The sequence below is a fragment of the Nomascus leucogenys genome, chromosome 8 (assembly GCF_006542625.1).
Source record: "Nomascus leucogenys isolate Asia chromosome 8, Asia_NLE_v1, whole genome shotgun sequence".
NCBI classification, from domain to species: Eukaryota; Metazoa; Chordata; class Mammalia; order Primates; family Hylobatidae; genus Nomascus; species Nomascus leucogenys.
Genome location: NC_044388.1, coordinates 42,868,621 through 42,890,980, shown reverse-complemented (window position 1 = coordinate 42,890,980; position 22,360 = coordinate 42,868,621). Strand labels below are relative to the sequence as shown.

General features: G+C 48.6%; 1 protein-coding gene across 1 annotated transcript in view; it reads right to left on the bottom strand.

The window, feature by feature from the left end:
* Positions 1-11,504, bottom strand: part of EIF4EBP1 (eukaryotic translation initiation factor 4E binding protein 1) — a 30,236-nt gene extending 18,732 nt beyond the window's left edge. Inside the window, exon 1 of the mRNA XM_030817110.1 lies at positions 11,288-11,504. Coding sequence (XP_030672970.1) covers positions 11,288-11,432 — 145 coding nt within the window. The 5' untranslated portion in view covers positions 11,433-11,504. The remainder of the gene's footprint in view (positions 1-11,287) is intronic.
* Between the last annotated feature and the right edge of the window lie 10,856 nt (positions 11,505-22,360).

Here is a 22,360-nt window from a genome sequence, read left to right as displayed (position 1 = left end):
GGGCACAGACACGAGTCCATCCTACTGCAAGTACTACAGAAAATTAAGGATATTCACATGGTAGTGCTGGGCAGGGCAGGGAAGTGTGAGCTCCTCTGAAGAGTGTTCCCAAAGCCTGGCCTGCAGGACACTTGGACGGGGAAGAGGAGATGGTTTGGGTAGTGGCCTGCAATGAAGGCACAACACAAAGAGGAATATATTGCTTAGCGGTCCAGCATCGTGGCCACCTGTGTGGTTTGCTTTTTTTTTTCTTCTGAGACAGGGTCTCACTCTGTTACCCAGGCTGAAGTGCAGTGGTGTGATCATAGCTCACCGTAACCTCAAATTCCTGGGCTCCAGAGATCCTCCTGCCTCAGCTTCCCAAGTAACTAGGACTACAGGTGCATGCTGCTACGCCTGGCTAGTTTAAAAAATTTTTTTTAAAGACAGGGTCTCACTATGTTGCCCAAGCTGGTCTCGAACTCCTGGCCTCAAGCAATCCACCTGCCTTGGCTTCCCACAGTGCTGGGATTACAGGCATGAGCTACTGCACCCGACCCTTTGTGGTTTGCTTTGTGGAGGTGAACATAAGGCTGTGAGAACAGGGTATAGGATCTATGAGTCAGTACCTTCAGGAAGGTGTCCTTTGTTCTTTAACCCTGATTCACAGGGTTGTGATTCCAGTTGGCTTCTGCACCTGGTCCTGGCTCTGCTGGCCACACATCAGGACAGGCAGCACGTTCCCTCTAAGACCCATTCTTTGAGGTCTGGCCCTTGTGGAGGATTATTCAAAAGTGTGGCTCCTACCACTCCTCCAATTCCTGTTTGCACATGTAGCTTCTCTCATTAAAAGGCATATATTTCCTGCCAGGTGTGGTGGCTCACGCCTGTAATCCCAGTGATTTGGGAGGCCAAGGCAGGCAGATCACCTGAGGTTAGAAGTTCGAGACCAGGCTGGCCAACATGGTGAGACTCCGTCTCTACTAAAAATACAAAAATTAGCTGGGCATGGTGGCAGGTGCCTGTAATCCCAGCTACTTGGGAGGCTGAGGCAAGAGAATCACTTGAACCTGGGAGGCGGAGGTTGCAGTGAGCTGAGATCGTGCCACTGCACTCTGGCCTGGGCGACAGAGCCAGATTCTGTCAAACAAACAAGCAAACAAAAAAGGCCAGGCGCGATGGCTCACGCCTGTAATCCCAGCACTTTGGGAAGCTGAGGCAGGCGGATCACTTCAGCTCAGGAGTTCAAGACCAGCATGGGCAACACGGTAAAACCCTGTCTCTACTAAAAATACAAAAATTAGCTGGGCCTGTGGTGCACGCTTGTAATCCCAGCTACTCAGGCAACAGAGAGAGACTCTGTCTCAAAACAACAACAACAACAACAACAACAGGCATTTACTTCCCCTCTCCCTGAATCTGGGCTGGCCCCGTGACTTGCTTTGACTGATAGAATACCTGGTAAGTGATGTTACGGGACTTCTGAGCCTAGGCCTTAAGTGGCCTTGGAAACTACCATGTCAATAAAACTCAAGCTAGACTACTGAGTGATCAGAATGTTGGGAGACCAAGAGGATAGAGGGAACTCCCAGGCTTCCAGCTGTCCCCAGCAATGCCCCAGATGTATGGGTAAGACCATCTTGGAGCTTCCACCCCAGGACAATCCAGTCGTACACTGTATGCAGCCATATGAGTAAGCTCAGCAAGATCTACAAAGAACCCAATGAGCCCAAAAGATGGAGAGCAATAACAAATCGCTGCTGTTTAGTCACTGTTTGGGGATGGCTTGTTATACAGCAATAGCTAACTGATACAACCATTTTCACCAAGTGTCCCTGCACACCTAAGAAGCGCTGATCCTCTGGGCCTAGTATCTGAGCTCTCTTAATGAGCTTTCATGGGCATAACCATTAGATTACATGGAGCGTTTTGCTGCATATGCCCAAATGCCAGTGATCAGCAGTTACCTACTCATGCCTTGTCAGCAATGCTGGATGCAAACAGGTAAATAAAGAGCATCAGTCCCAGTGTCTGAGACCCTGGCCCCAATACTGCCTTGTTCAGTGTAAGAAAAAGTTGCCAGGTGCAGTGGCTCACATCTGTAATCCCAATGCTTTGGGAGGTTGAGGCAGGAGGATTGCCTGAAGCCAGGAGTTCAAGACCAGCCTGGGCAACATAGAGAGACCTCATCTCTACAAAAAATAAAAATTAGCCAGGTGTGGCAGCGTGTGCCTGTGGTCCCAGATACTTGGGAAGCTGAGGCAGGAAGATTGCTTGAGCCCAGGGCTCAAAGTTACAGTGAGTGGTGATCGCACCACTGCACTTCAGCCCATAGGCACTCCAGCCTGGGCCACAGAGGTGAGGCCTTATCTTTAAAAAGTTTTTGTTTTTGTTTTTTTAAAAAAAGAAACGAAAAAGTCACATCCACTCCCTGTTCAGTAATATTGGGACAAGTAATATCAGCAATACTGTTTAATACAAATGTTCCTTGACTTAAAATGAAGTATGTCCCAACAAATCCACCATACATAGAAAATATCTTAAGTTAAAAATTCATTTAGGGCCAGGCACGGTGGCTCATGCCTGTAATTCCAGTACTTTGGGAGGCCGAGGCGGGCAGATCACTTGAGGTCAGGAGTTCGAGACCAGCCTGGCCAACATGATGAAACCCCGTCTCTACTAAAAATACAAAATTAGTCGGGTGTGGTGGCACACACCTGTAATCCCAGCTACTCGAGAGGCTGAGGCAGGAGAATGGCTTGAACCTGGGAGGCAGAGGTTGCAGCGAGCAGAGATTGTACCACTGCACCCCAGCCTGGGCGACAGAGCAACACTCCATCTCAAAAAAAAAAAAAAAAAGCATTTAGTACACCTAACCTACTGAACATTATAGCTTAGCCTTCCCTACCTTAAATGTGCTCAGAACACTTACATAGCCTGCAGTTGGACAAAACCACCTGGCAACACAGCACACTATAGACTCTATAGTGGGCTGTCCAATCTTCTGGCTTCCCTGGGCTACGCTGGAAGAAGAATTGTCTTGGACCACACATAAAATACACTAACACTGGCTGGGCGCGGTGGCTCATGCCTGTAATCCCAGCACTTTGGGAGGACGAGGCGGGCGGATCACCTGAACTTGGGAGTTCGAGACCAGCCTGACCAACATAGAGAAACACCATCTCTACTAAAAATACAAAATTAGCTGGGTGTGGTCGCCCATGCCTGTAATCCCAGCTATTCGGGAGGCTGAAGCAGGAGAATCACTTGAACCTGGGAAGCAGAGGTTGCGGTGAGCCAAGATTGTGCCATTGCACTCCAGCCGAGCTTAAAAAAAAAAAAAAAAAAAAAGAAAGAAATTTCATGTTTTAAGGAAGTTTACGGACTTGTATTGGGCCTCATTCAAAGCTGTCCAGGGCGCATGTGGCCTGAGGGCCTCGGGTTGGACAAGCTTGTGACTGGCCATTTGTCTTCATGTTTGTAGGGCTAAATGGGAGCTGCAGCTCACTGTCCCTGCCGAGCGTCTCGAGAGTATGTACCTTGTATCGCTGGCCCAGAAACAGATCAAAATTCACAATTCAATGTACAATTTCTAGGCTGGGCGTGGTGGTGCACACCTGTAATCCCAGCTACTTGGGAGGCTGAGGTTGCAGTGAGCCGATATCATGCCAATGCACTCTAACATGGGTAATAGAAGAAGATTCTGCCTGTTTTGTTTTTTTTTTTTTTGAGACAAGAGTCTTGCTCTGTCTCCCAGGCTGGAGTGCAGTGGCACAATCTCGGCTCACTGCAACCTCCGCCTCCCGGGTTCAAGCGATTCTTCTGCCTCAGCCTCCTGAGCAGCTGGGAGTACCGGTGTGTGCCACCACACCCGGCTAATTTTTTGTACTTTTAGTAGAGATGGGGTTTCACCATGTTAGCCAGGATGGTCTCTATCTCTTGACCTCGTGATCCACCCGCCTCAGCCTCCCAAAGTGCTGGGATTACAGGCATGAGCCACTGTGCCCAGCCAACAATCTGTCTTAAAAACAAATTTAAAAAGTACAATTTCTACTGAACACATATCACTTTCATACCATCGTAAAGTCAAAAATTGTAGTCACATCATCATAATTGGGGACTAATCTGTATGAGGATAAGTAGGAGGGTTCAGAGAAGGTTATTCTCTGGCCAGTCCAGTGGCTCACGCCTGTAATCCCAGTGCTTTGGGAGGCTGAGGTGGTGGATCTCTTGAGCCCAGGAGTTCCAGACCAGCCTGGGCAACATGACAAAACTCTTGTCACTACTAAAAATTTAAAGATTAGCCAGGCGTGGTGGCGTGTGCCTGTAGTCCCAGCTACTGGGGAGGCTGAGGCAAAAGGATCACCTGAGCTCAAGGGGTCGAGACTGCAGCGAGCCATGATCGTGCCACTGTACTCCAACCTGCAACAGAGTAAGACTTTGTCTCAAACAAACAAACAAACAAACAAAAAACAGACAACAACATCAAAACAGAGAAAGTTAGTTTCTGCCCCTGGGACATTCTGAGATAAACACTTATACCCTGCAACTGAAAGGACAGAAAAGGAAATTTAAACGTCATCATTAAGCCAGCGGAGACTCAGGCTTGATAGTAAGAAAACTAGGTTATCCTGACCAGGCATGGTGGCTCACGCCTGTAATCCCAGCACTTTGGGAGGTCGGGGCGGGCGGATCACAAGGTCAGGAGATTGAGACCATCCTGGCCAACATGGTGAAACCCCGTCTCTACTAAAAATACAAAAATTAGCTGGGTGTGGTGGTGTGTGCCTGTAATCCCAGCTACTCAGGAGGCGAGGCAGGAGAATCACTTGAACCAGGGAGGTGGAGGTTGCAGTGAGCTGATATCGCGCCGCTGCACTCCAGCCTCGGCGACAGAGCAAGACTCAGTCTCAAAAATAAATAAATAAATAAAATAAGAAAACTAGGTTATCCTGAGGGGAACGCTTTCATTCCAGCATTCTTTTCAACTCTTCACCTTCCAGACACTAGACCTGGCATTAGGTCATGTGGATACAAAGATGAGTAAGACTGCTCAGAAAAAATTTCCTGGCTAACCTAGAGAACAAACACGTAAACAAATACATGTGATCCATTCGCTATGAATCATAATGGAGAGAGACCCCAGGCATGGGTCTAAGTCAGACCAGAAAGAAACAGGTTTTTCATGTGTTTGTTAGCACAGGCAAGAATCTATGTGCACGACTGAACATTTTTTCTTTAAAAACTCACCTTAGAAAGCAATGTTCCTTTTTTTCAATATTGCTGTGCCTTCCCAGGCCAGGCACAGTGGAGCATGCCTATAATCCCAAAACTTTGGAAGGTCAAGGCGGGTGGATTACTTGAGCTCAGGAGTTTGAGGCCAGCCTGGGCAAGATGGTGAAACCCCATCTCTACCAAAAAACACAAAAATTAGCCAGGCGTGGTGGTGCATGCCTGTAGTCCCAGCTACTTGGGAGGCTGAGATGGGAGGATTGCTTGAGCCCAGGAGGTTGAGGCTGCAACTGCACTCCAGCCTGGGTGACAAAGTGAGACCCTGTTTCAAATAAAAAGAAAAAAAAAAAAAAAGAAAGAAACAATATTGCTGTGCCTTCCTAACTCATCTTCCAGAACATGAAAATAAAAGTCCATATGAGAAAATGCCTCACTACTTTATGTCAATGGATAAATACGGTACCACTCTGCTGACCCTTTTTCCTCAGATTTGGCAATGAAGGACTTTTTTGCTCTTTTAGGAAGAAAAAAAAATCAAACTCTCTCTCTTTTTTTTTTGAGACGGAGTTTCACTCTTGTCACCCAGAATCGTTTGAGTGAGTCTCGTGCCTCAGCCTCCTGAGTAGCTGGGATTACCGGCGTCTGTCACCAGGCCCGGCTAATTTTTTTGTGTGTTTTTATTAGAGATGGGGTTTCACCATGTTGGCCAAGCTGGCCTTGAACTCCTGACCTCAGGTGATCTGCTCAGCCTTCCAAAGTGCTGGGATTACAGGTGTGAGCCATCGCACCTGGCCTCTCCTTTCAAATAATAAAAAACTAGAGGGCCAGACTCAGAAACAAAGCATGACCCTGTCTCTACAAAAATAAATAGCCAGGTGTGTGGTCCCAGCTACTCGGGAGGCCGAGGCAGGAGAATTGCTTGAACCAAGGAGGCAGATGCTGCAGTGAGCTGAGACAGTGCCACTGCATTCCAGCCTGGGTGACAGAATGAGACTCTGCCTCAAAAATAAAATAAAATAGGCTGGGCGCGGTGGCTCACGGCTGTAATGTCAGTACTTTGGGAGGCTGAAGCGGACGGATCACGAGTTCAGGAGTTCGAGACCAGCCTGGCCAATATGGTGAAACCCCGTCTCTACTAAAAATACAAAAAATTAGCCGGGCGTGGTAGCGCGCGCCTGTAAACCCAGCTATTCGGGAGGCTGAGGCAGGAGAATTGCTTGAACCCAGGAGGCGGCGGTTGCAGTGAGCTGAGATCGCACCATTGCACTCCAGCCTGGGCGACAGAGCAAGGCTCCATCTTGAGGAAAATAATAATAATAATAAATAAATAATTAGCTGGGCATGGTGGTGCGTGCCCGTCATCCCAGCTACCCGGGAAGCTGAGGCAGAAGAATTGGCCTGAACCTGGCAGGTGGAGGCTGCAGTGAGCTGAGATCACACCACTGCACTCTAGCCTGGGCAACAGAGTTAGACTGCCTCAAAAATAAAATAAAATAAAATAAAATATAAAATAAATAAAATAAAATAAAATAAAGTAAAATAAAATAAAATGGCCGGGTGTGGTGGCTCATGCCTGTAATCCCAGCACTTTGGGAGGCCAAGGTGGGTGGATCACCTGAGGTCAGGAGTTTGAGACCAGCCTGACTAACATGGTGAAACCCTGTCTCTAATAAAAATACAAAAATTAGCCGGGTGTGGTGGCACATGCCTGTAATCCCAGCTACTTGGGAGGCTGAGGCAGGAGAATCACTTGAAACCAGGAGGCATAGGTTGCAGTGAGCCAAGATCGCACCACTGCACTCCAGCTTGGGCAGCAAGAGCGAAACTCCATCTCAAAATAATAATAATAAAAAGGAGTCTGAGGATTGGAGGGATTTTGGGGTGCTCTACACCAGGAACCCCCCACCAAATCTTTAATAAGGGACACAGTGTGGAATGCCTCCAACACTTTAAAAAATTTTATTTATTTAATTTATACCGACAGAGTTTCACTATGTTGCTCAGGCTGGTCTTGAACTCCCGGCCTCAAGTAATTTTCCTGTCTCAGCCTTCCTAGTAGCTGGGATTACAGGAGTGAGCCACTGCACCCAGTTCCTTCAAACACTTTAAAAGGAAGCTCAGGTAAATGTGAGAAGAGGGTCCATTTTTTCTCCCTCACCGCATTAATGTCCAAGCTCTTTTAACCCATCCTTAATAATAACTTCTTCCCTCCATGTAACTAAGGCCTCAGGACATGGGCTGTGCTCTGGCTTTGGTGCCCAGCCTACGCCCCCCTCTTCCCAGCACTGCCTGTTTCATGTCCAAAGACTTGGGAGCTGCTCCAAGGTAAGCTTCCTGGGCACAGACCTTGTTTGCTTAACCAAACAGGGTGCCATTAACACCTGTAGCCCTACCTGCTCACCTCGGATTCACTTTATCCAGGTACGGGTCTTTGGCACAACTGCCATCCAAGCCTGTATGTAGGCTTCAGAGTCAAACCTGCAACACGGAGCTGGGAATGTGGAGATTGATGAGGGAAAGTTTCTTTCTGACCCACTCAAAGGTTCTGCTGGCTAATGAGCTGTTTATAGTGTTGCTGGATATTTCTAAGACTCCACAGACTCAAATATTCATACATGACACTCCCTTCAGCAATTAAATTAAATTATCTTAAGTACTCCAGACAGCTAACCTCAGAGCAGAGCCTCAGTGTGCAAATGGTTAATGACCATGGAAAGCAAACTGGAGGCCAGGCGAGGTGACTCATGCCTATAATCCCAGCAGTTTGGGAGGCCGAGGTGGGAGGATTGCTTGAGCCCAGGAGTCTGAGGCCAGCCTGGGTAATACAGAGAGACCCTGCCTCTACAAAAAAATAAAAAAACTAGCAGGGCCTGGTGGCACGTGCCTATAGTCCCAGCTACTTGCAAGGCTGAGGCAGGAGGATCACTTGAGCCCAGGAGTTTGAGACTGCAGTGAGCTATGTTTGTGCCACTGTACTCCAGCCTGGCTGACACAGTGAGACCCTGTCTCAGGAAAAAAAAAAAAAGGAAAGCAAACTGGAGTCATAGGAATGGAGATAGCACAACCCAACCACTGCTTCTTTCCCTCCAGGGACAATCACTTGAGGGCCATTCCCAGGAGGAGTGACTGGTGGGTACTTACTCCAATGGTTCTTCCTAAGAAGCTGACAGTCCCTATAAGTAAGCAGGTGCAGACAGCTGTGCAGACACTCTTATCAAAAGCCTGGCTCTCCACACCACGATTTAGAGACGGATCAAAGTTTACCTGGATGGAGCCATCTTTTTTTTTTTTTTTTTTTTTTTTTGCCAGACTCCAGAGATCTGAAAGGTGAGGGAAGTTATGTTCCACTAATTCCTGAGTACTCAGAGTGTGATATGTGCACCAATCACTGAGAGTTAGTTAGAAATGCTAAATCTAGGCCAGGCATGGTGACTCAAGCCTGTAATCCCAGCATTCTGCGAGGCCGAGGCAGGCAGATCACTTGAGGTCAGGAGTTTGAGACCAGCCTGGCCAACACGGTAAAACCCCGTCTCTACCAAAAAATGCAAAAATTAGCCAGGCATGGGTGGTGCGTGCCTGTTGTCCCAGCTATTGGGGAGGCTGGGGTGGGAGGATTGCTTGAACCCAGGAGGTAGAGGTTGCTGTGAGCAGAGATCGCGCCATTGCACTCCAGCCTGGGCGACAGAGTGAGACCCTGTCTCAAAAAAAAAAAAAAAAAAAAAAAGAAAGAAAGAAAGAAAAAAGAAAAAGAAATGCTGAATCTAGTTCCCATCCCCACCTACGGAATCAGAATATGCACTTAAATGAAGCCCCCAGTTATCCTCAAGCACCTGGAAGACTAAGAGGCAGTGTTCTGCTCTGAAGCAAAAGGGTCCCGCGATGTGACCATTTCGGCTTCTCTGCCCTGGCAGAGGTGGGCTGAGGTGGGCTTTGGAGGAAGAGTCCACACCTTGGCTAATCGAGGCCGACCAGGCTTGCTTGACTTTAGTGGAAGTCAGCCGGGTTTCCCTGGCTTAGGGACTGTGAGCTGTACCTGCTCCACTGGACGACCCAAAGAGTGAGCTGGCTTTAGGCTCCTGGCACTGCTAGCTTCTTCCAGTGATCTCAGAAACATATGCTATGCCCTGATGCAGAAGTCCCTTCCCTACTCCCCCTACTGCTAAAGACCTTCAAAGGGAGGGGGATTTGCTGTGGTCTGTCAGCCCCCTGCCCACTCCCCACTTCCCAACCCAAAGTGAAAAGTGGATTCGAAGTTCCTATATTTTATATTTATCATTTATTTTAGAGATAGGGTCTCGCTCTGTCACCCAGGCTGGAGTGAAGTGGTCAATCACAGCTCACTACAGCCTCCAACTCCTGGGCTCAAGCGATCCTCTGGCCTCAGCCTCTGTAGTAGCTAGGACAACATTTTGTTGTTGTTGTTGTTGTTGTTTTGTTTGTTTTTTTTGTAGAGATGGAGTCTCACTGTGTTGCCCAGGCTGGTCTTGAACTCCTGGCCTCAAGCAATTCTCCTGCCTCGGCTCCCCAAAATGCTGGGATTACAGGTGTGAACCTTGGTACCCGGGCCAGAAGTGCCTAGAAACAGTATCTGTGGCTTCCAATTTGACCCAACAATCCAGCAATAAAGGGTGCAAAAAAGGGCTACCTGCGCCTTCAGGCCGGCCTCAGGGCCCACCCTGAACAAATCCAGCAGACACTTACACCCTCACTTGAAAGAACTCCAAAATTGTCAGGAATTGTCCTGGTAGACCATTGTGATAGAGACAAAGAAGAACAGCATGGACTACAAAAGACCCAGCAAGGGAAAGAGGATGAGTCGAGAGCGGCAACAAAGCCCCTGCGAGCTTTTCCTTGGCTCATTTCTAATAGAAAAGGAAGCATTTCTCCCTTCTCTGCCTGGTTGCTATTTCTTGTCCAATCTGGGAAAACGGTGTGACAATGGGCAACAGACACGTGTTCAAGCTCTAGGGCCTCAATGCTGGGCTCTGTAGAATAAGGCGGCAGGGCCGGACAGGATCCCTAACCGTTCTAACGGTGTATGTTTTGGATCAAACAGCAGAGGACCTCGGATCTGGCTGTGCTCGCTGCTGGTAGGACAGCTGCCTGAGAAAATAAGCATGTGGCCCCCACCCGCCACCGAACCAAGCGCCAGGATCTGTCGCGTTTTCGAGTAGTTTGGAAAGCAGCGTGGAGGAGGATGAAGGGAGAGGAGCAAAAAGGGGTGGGGGCAGTGCGACGATGGGAGGGGAGTGGAGAGCCACGAGGATTTGTTTCATCATGCAAACAGGCGCGTAGGTTTCATCAGCGTCTGTGCGCTGGGGCTTCGGGGCTGGGAGGGAATGCCAGGCTCCTGAGGGCAGCCCGAGGCTGGCCCCCCCCGCCCGTGCCAGCTCAGCTTCCTCTTCCTCATCCTCTCCCAGGGAGGTCACACGGTGCCTCCTCCTCTCCCCGGACAGAAAAACGTGTTTTTCTGCACAGCCCTGCCCGTGGCGCCAGGCCCCCCCGCGGAGATCCCACTCGCGTAAATGGGGAACGTGCCACAGGTGCCCGGGAGGCGCTGCTGGAGCAGGCGAGCACCGCCGGATCCGAACCTCCGTCAGAGCGCGCGTGTCTAACGCAAAACTAGGGGTGCTTCGGGAAGGAAAAAGGGCCCTGCAGGAATCATTTATCCCAACAGATAATACCCATCCCATAAAAACACCAGGCCAGGCCTCTCCTGGATCGTGGGCCACCCTGACTCCGCCCTCTCCCGCCTCGGGAGCGCCCCCAACACCCACAAGGGGCAGCACAGTTCGACATGTGGCAGCCCTGGAGGCGTGCGTGTTTGTTAGGTGTCAGCTGTCTGACACCTAACAGAAAGAGGAAACGAACGGGGCAGTTTGCAACTCGGGTCTGGAAGACGCACTCAGAGAGCAGGCGGGCGGCTACTTCCATGACCCTCGCTGTCTCCCCGATGCCCCTTCTCCTTCCTTCCAATCACGGCGCCCTTGAGCCTGGACACCCGGTCCAATCCGCGATTCCCGATTCTCCCGCCCGCCCAGGAGCCGGCAAGCGGCGTCCCCAAGCCCGCGCCTACCTCCTGGGGTGGTGCTGAAGAGCGTGCCGCCGGGGGTCGTGCTGTAGTCCCCGGGCGGGAGCTGCACGCCGTCGCCGAGCACCACCCGGCGAGTGGCGGGGATGGCCCGGCTTGGGGTCTGGCTGCAGCTGCTGCCCCCGGACATGGTCTCCTGTGCGCTGCACCCGCAAACCTCTCGCTGCCCTCCCGCGCCTCCAGCCTCGCTCCGCCTCGCCCCGTCCCGTCCCGCCCCGCCCCGCCCCAGGACGCCCCTTCCGCCTCTCCCGCCTCTCCCGCCCCACGCCCCTGGGATTTGTAGTCCGTGCCGCAGCACCACCCAGCTCCAGGACGCTGCTTCCACGTGGGATCCCCCGCCGCCCCCGACCCACTCCCGCCTGCTCACGGGCTCTTCCGCACGGCGCCGGCGCCGCCCCGCAGCGACTGCCCCTCCGTCCGGGGTCCCTCCCCGCCACGCTGGCAGGGACGGGGATGGGGGTGGCGGGCGGGATAGCTCGCCTAAGTTAATCCTTGGCTGGGTTGGGGGCGGCGACTCAGGACCGCGCGGAGATCCGAGCTGACCCGGCCTACTGCAGGAAGGCCCGGTTTCTGCATTAGGACATCAGGCCCGGTGTACCCTTCGGCACTCCCTGTTTCGTGCCTTAGTTCCTCAGATGAGAAAGTGGGGATTGAGTGGTCATGCTAACCCCCTCCCCCGCCCCGCTTCAATTTCTTGACCTTGATGGGGGTGGGGGTGGAGGGGCTAACAATTCCGTTCCCGGCCTTTAGAGAGGGTGTGGGAGGAGGAGTCAACCAACCAGCGGCGTCCTGGGAGCTAAATTTAGAGCTGGGGGCGCGGAGTTGGGGGGTGGGGAAAGGCGTAGGGGAGGAGTAAGAGTTTGTCAAAGAGGTTTCCCGATAGCCCCTGAATTGAGTCCAACGCCCACCTGAGGTTTAGTAGTTACTCCTTGGATGGATGGATGGTTGGATGGATGGATGGATGGATGGATGGATGGATGGATGTTCAAGGGGAGAGAGAAAAATGCAAGAAGGACCGAGGATGGAAAAGCTTGTTGGGTTTGAGAAGTTCTTAGCATTATGGGCACATATTGTGGGGAAGAGGGTGAAGAGGGGAGGACAGTTTAAAAGGGAAATTGGGTGGTGCACCTGTAAAACCAGCTACTCAGGAAGCTGAGGCTGGAGGATGCTTGAGCCCAGGAGTTTGAGGCTCCAGTGAGCTGTGATCATACCACTGCACTCCACCCTTAGTGACAGAGACCCTATCTCTAAAAAATATATAATAATTTTTTAAAAAGGAAATTGGGGTCAGGTCGTTGAGTTTTTCAAATGATGCCAAAGTGCTTGGACTTTGTCTTAGAAGGGCAGGAGACATCAGAGATCTTTTAAGCAGGGGGATGACATGATTTGAGTTGTTTTTCGGAAGGATGACTAGTAGCCAGTGAAGTTTCAGGATGGGCCAAGGAGGGCAAGGCCTGAGATAGGGAGACCTGTTGAGTTTGGTCTCAGTTTTGAGGGAAACTTTAGGCCTACCTACAGTGGCTAAGACAGTAGCCACCAGCTACAGGTGCACATTGAGCACTCCAAATGTGGCCAGTCCAAACTGTCACAAGTTTAACATACACACCATATTTCAAAGACTTAGTGTGAAAACAATCATGTAAAATACCTGAATAATTTGTTTCTATATTGATTGTATGTTGAACTGATAATATTTTGAGTATACTAGGTTAAGAAAAATACATTATAAAAATTAATTTTGGGCCAGGCACAGTGGCTCACGCCTGTAATCCCAACACTTTGGGAGGCCGAGGCAGGCGGATCACAAGGTCAAGAGATTGAGACCATCCTGGACAACATGGTGAAACCCTGTCTCTACTAAAAATACAAAAAAAATTAGCTGGGTATGGTGGCGCGTGCCTATAGTCCCAGCTACTCGGGAGGCTGAGGCAGGAGAATCGCTTGAACCTTGGAGGCAAAGGTTGCAGTGAGCCAAAATCATGCCACTGCACTCCAGCCTGGCGTCAGAGCAAGACTCTTGTCTCAAAAGAAAAAAAAAATAAATTTCGGCTGGGTGCAGTGGCTCACGCCTGTAATCCCAGCACTTTGGGAGGCCTAGGCGGGTGGATCATGAGGTCAGGAGTTCAAGACCAGCCTGGCCAAGATGGTGAAACCCTGTCTCTACTAAAAATACAAAAAGAAACAAAAACAACAACAAAAAAACAGGCCGGGCACGGTAGCGGGCGCCTGTAATCCCAGCTACTCGGGAGGCTGAGGCGGAGAATTGCTTGAACCTGGGAGGCAGAGGTTGTAGTGAGCCAAGATCTGCCACTGCACTCCAGCCTGGGTGACAGAGTGAGATTCAGTCTCAAAAAAAAAAAAAAAATTAATTTTGTCCAGGTGCTGTGGATCACACCTGTAATCCTAGCACATTTGGAGGCTGAGGTGAGCAGATTGCTTGGGCTCAGGAGTTTGAGACAAGCCTGGGTAACATGGTGAAACCCTGTCTCTACAAAAGAATTTAAAAATTAGCCCAGTGTTGGCCGGGCGCAATGGCTCACGCTTGTAATCCCAGCACTTTGGGAGGCCAAGGCGGGCGGATCACAAGGTCAGGAGATCGAGACCACGGTGAAACCCTGTCTCTACTAAAAATACAAAAAATTAGCCGGGTGTGGTGGCGGGCGCCTGTAGTCCCAGCTACTTGGAGAGGCTGAGGCAGGAGAATGGCGTGAACCCGGGAGGCGGAGCTTGCAGTGAGCTGAGATCACACCACTGCACTCCAGCCTGGGTGAGAGCGAGACTCCGTCTCAAAAAAAAAAAAAAAAAAAAAAAAAAAAATTAGCCCAGTGTTGTGGCTCACACCTGTGGTCCCAGCTACTTTCAAGGATGAGGTAGGAGGATGAACTGAGCCCCAGAGGTGGAGGTTGCCATGAGCCAAGATTGCACCACTGCGCTCCAACTGGGGCTCAAAAAATAAATAAAATAAATAAGATAAAAATAGACCAGGCCTTGCTGGTTGCAGCGATGTGCACCTATAATCCCAGCTAGGGCTGGGATTACAAGGCCAGAGGATTGCTTGAGGCCGGGAGTTCAGAGATCAGCCTGGGCAACATAGCAAGACCTTGTTTCAAAAACGAGAGAGTTTCAGGCCGGGTGTGGTGTGGTGGTGCACACCTGTAATCCTAACACTTTGGCAGGCCGAGGCGGGCAGATCACGAGGTCAGGAGATTGAGACCATCCTGGCTAACACGGTGAAACCCCATCTCTACTAAAAATACAAAAAAAAAAAAAAAAAAATTACCCGGGCATGATGGCAGATGCCTGTAGTCCCAGCTACTCGGGAGGCTGAGGCAGGATAATCGCTTGAAACCGGGAGGCAGAAGTTGCAGTGGGCTGAGATCGTGCCACTGCACCCAGCCTGGGTGACAGAGCGAGACTCCATCTCAAAAAAAAAAAAAAAAAAGAGAGAGAGAGTTTCACTCTTGCCTGGGCTGGAGTGCAGTGGCTAATTATAGGCACAATCATAGCTCACTGCAGCCTCCAACTCCTGGGCTCAAACAATCCTCCTACCTCAGCCTCCCCAGTAGCTGGGATTACAGGTGCGTGCCACTGCACCTGGCTAATTAAAGAAAAGAATTTTTTGGCCGGGCGAGGTGGCTCATGCCTGTAATCCCAGCACTTTGGGAGGCCAAGGCAGACAGATCACCTGAGGTCAGGAGACCACCTGGCCAACATGGTGAAACCCTGTCTCTACTGAAAATACAAAAATTAGCCAGTTGTGGTGGTGTGCGCCTGTAATCCCAGCTACTCAGGAGGCTGAGACAGGAGAATCACTTGAACCCAGGAGGCATAGGTTGCAGTGAGCCAGGATCCTGCCACTACACTTTAGCCTGGGCAACAGCAAGACTCCATCTCAAAAAAAAAAAAAAAAAAAAAAAAATTTGTAGAAATGAAATCTTGCTATGTTACCCAGGTTGGTCTCAAACTCCTGGCCTCAAGTGATCCTCCCTCCTCAGCCTCTTAAAGTGTTGGAATTACAGACATGAGCCACTGTGACCGGCCCCTCTACCTTTTTCTAGAGCAGGAACTCATTCATATGGAAAAAACAGCTTTTATCTGAAGAATGGGAATCCTTTTAAATTATCAGATCTAGATATTAAAATGAGACAGCAATCACATCCCACTACCCCCTTTTGAGCTATGTATTCATCTCATAAAACTGCTTGCTATTGTCATAGTAAGTAGCCATAAATTAACCTATTAATAATAATGCTGCACTAAAGACTATATAGGGTGTGGACCCTATAACTTAACAGTATATAGCCAAGGCTGGGTGCAGTGGCTTACTCCTGTGATTTCCACACTTTGGCAAGCCAAGGTGAGAGGATGGCTTGAGGCCAGGGGTTTGAGACCAGCCTGGGCAACAGAGAGACCCTCCCCCTTCATCTCTACAAAAAAAATTTTTAAAATGTGGCCGGGAGTTGTAGCTCACGCCTATAATCCTAGCACTTTGTGAGGCTGAGGCAGGCGGATCACCTGAGGTCAGGAGTTCGAGGCCAGTCTGGCCAACATGGTGAAACCCTGTCTCTACTAAAAATACAAAAAGTAGCCAGGCGTGGTGGTATGCGCCTGTAGTCCCAGCTACTAGGGAAGCTGAGACAGGAGAATCGCTTGAACCTGGGTGGCAGAGGTTGCACTGAGCCGAGATCACGCCACTGCACTCCAGCCTGGGTGACAGAGTGCCTCGTCTCAAAAATAAAATAAAAAATTAAAAATCAATGTATAGCGAATCATTAATTGATACCATTTCTGTAAACCAATGAGAATGCTTGACAGACCACTTTGTATCAGAACCTATTGCCTTAAACTTGTAACTTGTAAACTTGTAATTCCTGTTAATTGGAGTGTATATTCAGGACATGAATCTATGCTCATGGGTTGCAGTCCTCAAGTTTAGCCCAAATAAACTCCCTACTTATATTAATTTTGCCTCAGCTCTTCCTTAGGTTGACAATATCAAGTCTTGTAATTGAGTAGAAAGGGACATAGGAAAAAAATCCAAATTCTTCTTCCTCTTCTCACATGTCCAACTCCACACTCAGACACCAGTTGGGTGAGGTTTCCTCCCTACACAGCAACCGAGCAATTTGGCCAAGGTAGACTCTCCAGGGGACACCAGCTCGATGTCCTCTAATTCAGTCGAATTCTGACACTCTCTGCCTGGAGATAGTGCAAGATCCCATAGGTTAAGGGCTCAGTCCTACAAGACTGCCCCCCCTTGAGATGTCAGTCAAAAGCACAGCCTGTGATCTGTGCTTCTGACAACCCGGGCCTTGGGTTTGATTCATTTGCTAGAGTGGCTCACAAAACTCAGGGAAATACTTAGGTTTACTGGTATTTTATAAAGAATATTACAAAGAAGCAAGGCACAGGCATGTACTATGCAAGCTTGGTTAAGTCCACAGATGAGCAGCCCTTGGATATGGAGGGCCGAGTATTTCACCATGTCAATGAGTATCAGCTCCTGTCATATGGACATCCATGTTGTCACAGAGTATCAATACAGGGCAGGGGCCATGTGTTTACTTACTCTCACTCTCCTCAGCACTTACCCAAGAGAGGCCACTGATAATACTTTTGGGTGCTGCTGCTGCCAAAAGCCAAACATGTTTCTGACTTTTCTTCCAGGCTCATTTAAGTCTATTACTTAAGCTCACAACTGTTACAGCTGGAGGTCAAAGAAAAGGAGGGCCAGGCTTGGTGGCTCACACCTCTAATCCTAGTACTTTGGGAGGCCAAGGTGAGACGATGGCTTAAGCCCAGGAGTTTGTGACCAGCCTGGGCAACATAGGGAGACCTCTATATTAATCACCACCACAACAAAACTTAGTGGGGTGTGGTATATGCTTGTAGTCCCAGCTACTTGGGAGGTTGAGGTGGGAGGATTGCTCAAGCCTGGGAGGTCAAGGTTACAGTGGGCTGTGTTGGTGCCACTGCACTTTGGCCTGGGCAACAGAGTGAGATGCTGTCTCAAAACAAAAAACAAAAAAAGTTGGAATGAGCTGAGGAATGTTTTCTAGAACCAGTAAAGAAAGTTAGGGTGGGAGGCTGGGCACAGCAGCTTATTGCGGGAAGTCAGGGACCCCAAACGGAGGGACCAGCTGGAGCTGTGGCAGAGGAACACAAATTGTGAAGATTTCATTTTAATATGGACATATATCAGTTCCCAAATAATACTTTTGTAATTTCTTACACCTGTCTTTACTTCAATCTCTGAACACAAATTGTGAAGATTTCATTTTAATATGGACATTTATCAGTTCCCAAAATTAATACTTGTATAATTTCTTATGCCTGACTTTAATCTCTTAATCCTGTTATCTTCGTAAACTGAGAATGTACGTTACTCAGGACCACTACTGTGTTAACTGTACAAATTGATTGTAAAACATGTGTGTTTGAACAATATGAAATCAGTGCACCTTGAAAAAGAACAGAATAACAGCGATTTTCAGGGAACAAGGGAAGACAACCATAAGGTCTGACTGCCTGCAGGGTCGGGCAGAGTAGAGCCATATTTTTCTTCTTGCAGAGAGCCTATAAACGGACTTGCAAGTAAAGAAGATATTGCTAAATTCTTCTCCTGGCAAGGAATATTAATAATGAAGACCCTGGGAAAGGAATGCATTCCTGGGGGGAGGTCTATAAATGGCCACTCTGGGAGTGTCTGTCTTATGCTGTTGAGATAAGGACTGAAATACGCCCTGGTCTCCTGCAGTACCTTCAGGCTTACTAGGATTGGGAAACCCCACCCAGGTAAATTTGAGGTCACACCAGTTCTCTGCTCTCGAACCCTGTTTTCTGTTGTTTAAGATGTTTATCAAGAGAATACGTGCACAGCTGAACATAGACCCTTATCAATAGTTCTGAATTTGCCCTTGTCCTGTTTCCTCAGAAGCATGTGATCTTTATTCTCCTTTTTGCCCTTTGAAGCATGTGATCTTGTGACCTACTCCCTGTCCTTGCACCCCCTCCCCTTTTGAAATCCTTAATAAAACTTGCTGGCTTTAAGGCTCAGGTGGGCATCACGGCCCTACCAATATGTGATGTCACCCCCGGAGGCCCAGCTGTAAAATTCCTCTCTTTGTACTGTTTCTCTTTATTTCTCAGACCGGCCGACACTTATGGAAAATAGAAAGAACCTACGTTGAAATACTGGGGGTGGGTTCGCCTGATAGTGGCTCATGCCTGTAATCCTAGCACTTTGGGAGTCTGAGGTGGGTGAATCACTTGAGGTCAGGAGTTTGAGACCAGCCTGACCAACACAGTGAAACCCTGTTTCTACTGAAAATACAAAAAAATTAGCTGAGTGTAGTGGTGTGCACTTGTAATCCCAGCTACTCAGGAGGCTGAAGCAGGAAAATTGCTTGAACCTGGGAGGCGGAGGCTACAGTGAGCTGAGATTGTGCCACTGCACTCCAGCCTGGGCAACAGATCAAGACTCCATATTAAAAAAAAAAAAGAGGAAGAAAGAAAGATGGGGTGGGGGATGCAGGGTCCGAGAAGAGGTTCCATCACACCTTGCTCTACTTGACCAACAGGCAGGGAGGGGCAGGGACAGATGTTACTTTAAGTGGGTGGAATTCATCTTGGTAACCTAAACAGGCACAATGGCACCGTCCTTCTGGTTTGAAATGCTTTGTGAGGTTCATAAATTATATTGATGGAAAATTAAGGACAGCCCTGAGCAGGCACCAGCACCCTCTGGTGTTCATCTCAACACGGCTCTGCTGATCTGGACCAGCTGGGGCAGGTGTGTCAAGAGAGGGTCCCCAGGAATGGTTCCAGGAAGCAGCAAGAGCTGCAAGAGTGAGATGCTTCCAGTTCACTGAATGGAAACTGTAGTGGAGGCCAGGTGTGGTGGCTCACGCCTGTAATTGCAGCATTTTGGGAGGCCAAGGCAGGAGGATTGCTTGAGCCCAGGATATTGCAATCAGCTTGAGCAACATGATGAAACTCTGTCTCTACAAAAAATAGAAAAATTAGCCGGATGTGGTGGCATGTGCTTGTAGGCCCAGCTACTCAGGAGGCTGAGGTGGCAGGATTGCTGAAGCTGAGAAGGCTGCAGTGAGCCATGATTGTGCCACTGCACTCCAGCCTGGGCAACAGAGTGAGACTCTGTCTTCAAACACAAAAGCGAAAAGAAACCTGTAGTGGAGCTGACTTCTGAAGCCACTCAAGCTAGAAAGGGACTTGGGAGACAGTGGGAGAGAAGTGTCCTGGGTGTGCATGTGTGTGTGTCTCCATTGCAAATTTTTTTTTTTTAATGGTGTCTCTCTCTGTCACCCAGGTTGGAGTGCAGTGGCACAGTCGTGGCTCACTGTAACCTCTGCCTCCTGTGTTCAAGCAATTCTCCTGCCTCAGCCTCCCGAGCAACTGGGATTACAGGCATGTGCCACTGTACCTGGCTAATTTTTGTATTTTTAGTAGAGACAAGGTTTCACCATGTTGGCTACACTGGTTTTGAACTTCTAACCTCTGTGAGCCACCACGCCTGGTCTAATGCAAATATTATTTGATACTGAAGACATTCCCTGCTTCACCACTGGGAATCCTTTCTTGTCCTGTTGTCATGGCCCCAGTGATCTTTCATGGCTCCTGTTATTTCTTGTACAATAAGGGATTCTGGGCTTTGTAAGCCATAAATAAAATTCTAAGCCCCTCAGCCATCTGAATGGACCCCTCCTCTAGGCCAAGGGCTTTCCAAAGTTAACCTGAAAAACTAGTTCAGGCTATGATGGGAAAGGCGAGCTGGATATGCCTCACTGTACCCTCGTCCCTTTTAAAATTGCTGATAGAAGAGACTCTAAGTCTGATAAGAAACATTTACAGGCCAGGCACAGTGGCTCACACATGTAATCCCAGCATTTTGGGAGGCTGAGATGGGCAGATCACGAGGTCAGGAGTTCAAGACCAGCCCAGCCAACATGGTGAAACCTGGTCTTTACTACAAATACAAAAATTAGGCATGGTGGCACATGCCTGTAATCCCAGCTACTCAGGAAACTGAGGCAGGAGAATCATTTTAACCTGGGAGGTGGAGGTTGCAGTGAGCCAAGGTCACACCACTGCACTCCAGCCTGGGTGACAGAGTGAGACTCTGTCTCAAAGAAAAAAAAAATTGAAACATTTACAATCTACTCTATCTGAAGCCTGCTACCTGGAGGCTGATATGCATCAGAACCTAGGTCTCCACAATCCCTTATCTTAACCCAGACATTCTGTTCTATTGATTCTACATCTTTAGACAATAACTTAACTCTTTCAACCAATCGCCAATCAGAAAATCTTTGAATCCACCTATGACCTGGAAGGCTCCCCCACCATTTTTCCTGTTGTCCTGCCTTTCTAGACCAAACCAATGTACATCTTACATGGATACACTGGTGCCTTATGTCTCCCTAAAATGTATAAAACCAAGTTGTGGCCCAACCACCATGGGCACATGTTCTCAAGATCTCCTGAGGATTGTGTCATGGGCCACTGATCTCTCATATTTGGCTCAGAATAAATCTCTTCAGATATTTTTCAGAGTTTGACTCTTCATTGAGCGTGCCTCTTCTCAATTTCCTTCCCCAGATATAAATTCAGCCTTTCTTCAGAAAGCTCTGTTTCTATTCCAGATAGATTCATGGTATCCCAGCGCTGGAGCTCAGAAGCCAATATGGAACTTTGACATGCTGAACTGAAGAAGCCTCAAGGTCTTTCTGACTTCCTGGGCCCCCTATCTCTCAATCCTCTGTCTCTCCCAAAGCACAGGATGAAGTAGTTCTCTGAAGTTTCCTTATCTCCCTAAAGTTGACATCTGCCAAAGAAGAAAACAATCACCTCTGGTCCCTTCCATGTGTTCTCATTAATGGAACTCTGACCACAGGATGAAAGACTGAAGTTTGTCAACACACTTGGACAGAATTTTGTCACAAACCATTGTCTGCTCTACAAGGCCAATAGACTTTGTCCTAGGCTGTTGTATTGTAAATCAAAAAGTATCTGAGGCAGGATTCTATCAATTTAGAAGTTTATTTTGCCAAGATTAAGGACATGCCCAGGAGAAAAGAACACAGAATCACAGAAACAGTCTGTGATCTGTGCCTCTCTCCAAAGAAGATTCTGAGGCTTCAGTATTTAAAGGGGAAAAGCAGGCGGGTGGGGATAGAGGGAGGGTGTGGTCATTCACATTACAAGAGAAAGAGCAGGTAGGAAACAGTCAGTTACAAATTTGTCTCGTGCTCAGTAAACTGGCACTTTACATAAGATAAGGTGAACATAGTACAGCTACTTGTGGGCCTGTTTAACTTTATATTAGTAGATGTCTTAGGAACAAAAGGAAAGCCAGCTTCTTGTATGATTCAATGTTCAGCTTAATGGGGTTTTTCCTTTTGGCATTTTGAGTTGGTGTCCCGAGGTTTTATTTTCTTTTGACATTTATCCCTCCTTTTCTTTTGACATTTATCCCTCCTTTTCTTTTTAAAATGTTTGCCGGGCGCAGTGGTTCACACCTGTAATCCTAGCACTTTTGGAGGCCAAGGTGGGTGGATTGCCTGAGCTTAGGAGTTTGAGACCAGCCTGGGCAACATGGTGAAACCCCGTCTCTACTAAAATACAAAACAAAATTAGCCGGGCGTGGTGGCGGGCACCTGTAGTCCCAGCTACTCGGGAGGCTGAGGCAGGAGAATTGCTTGAACCTGGCAGGCGGAGGTTACAGTGAGCTGAGATTGCGCCACTGCACTCCAGACTGGGTGACAGAGCGAGGTCTAAAAACAAAACAAAACAAGCAAACAAACAAACAAAACTTTCAAAGACAGCTTTTTTTTTTTTTTTTTGAGATGGAATCTCGCTCTGTTGCCCAGGCTGGAGTACAGTGGCACAATCCCACTGACTGAAACCTCCACCTCCCGGGTTCAAGCTATTCTCCTGCCTCAGACTCCCTAATAGCTGGGATTACAGGTGTGCACCACCACACACAGCTAATTTTTATATTTTTAGTAGGGCTAGGATTTTGTTATGTTGGCCAGGTTG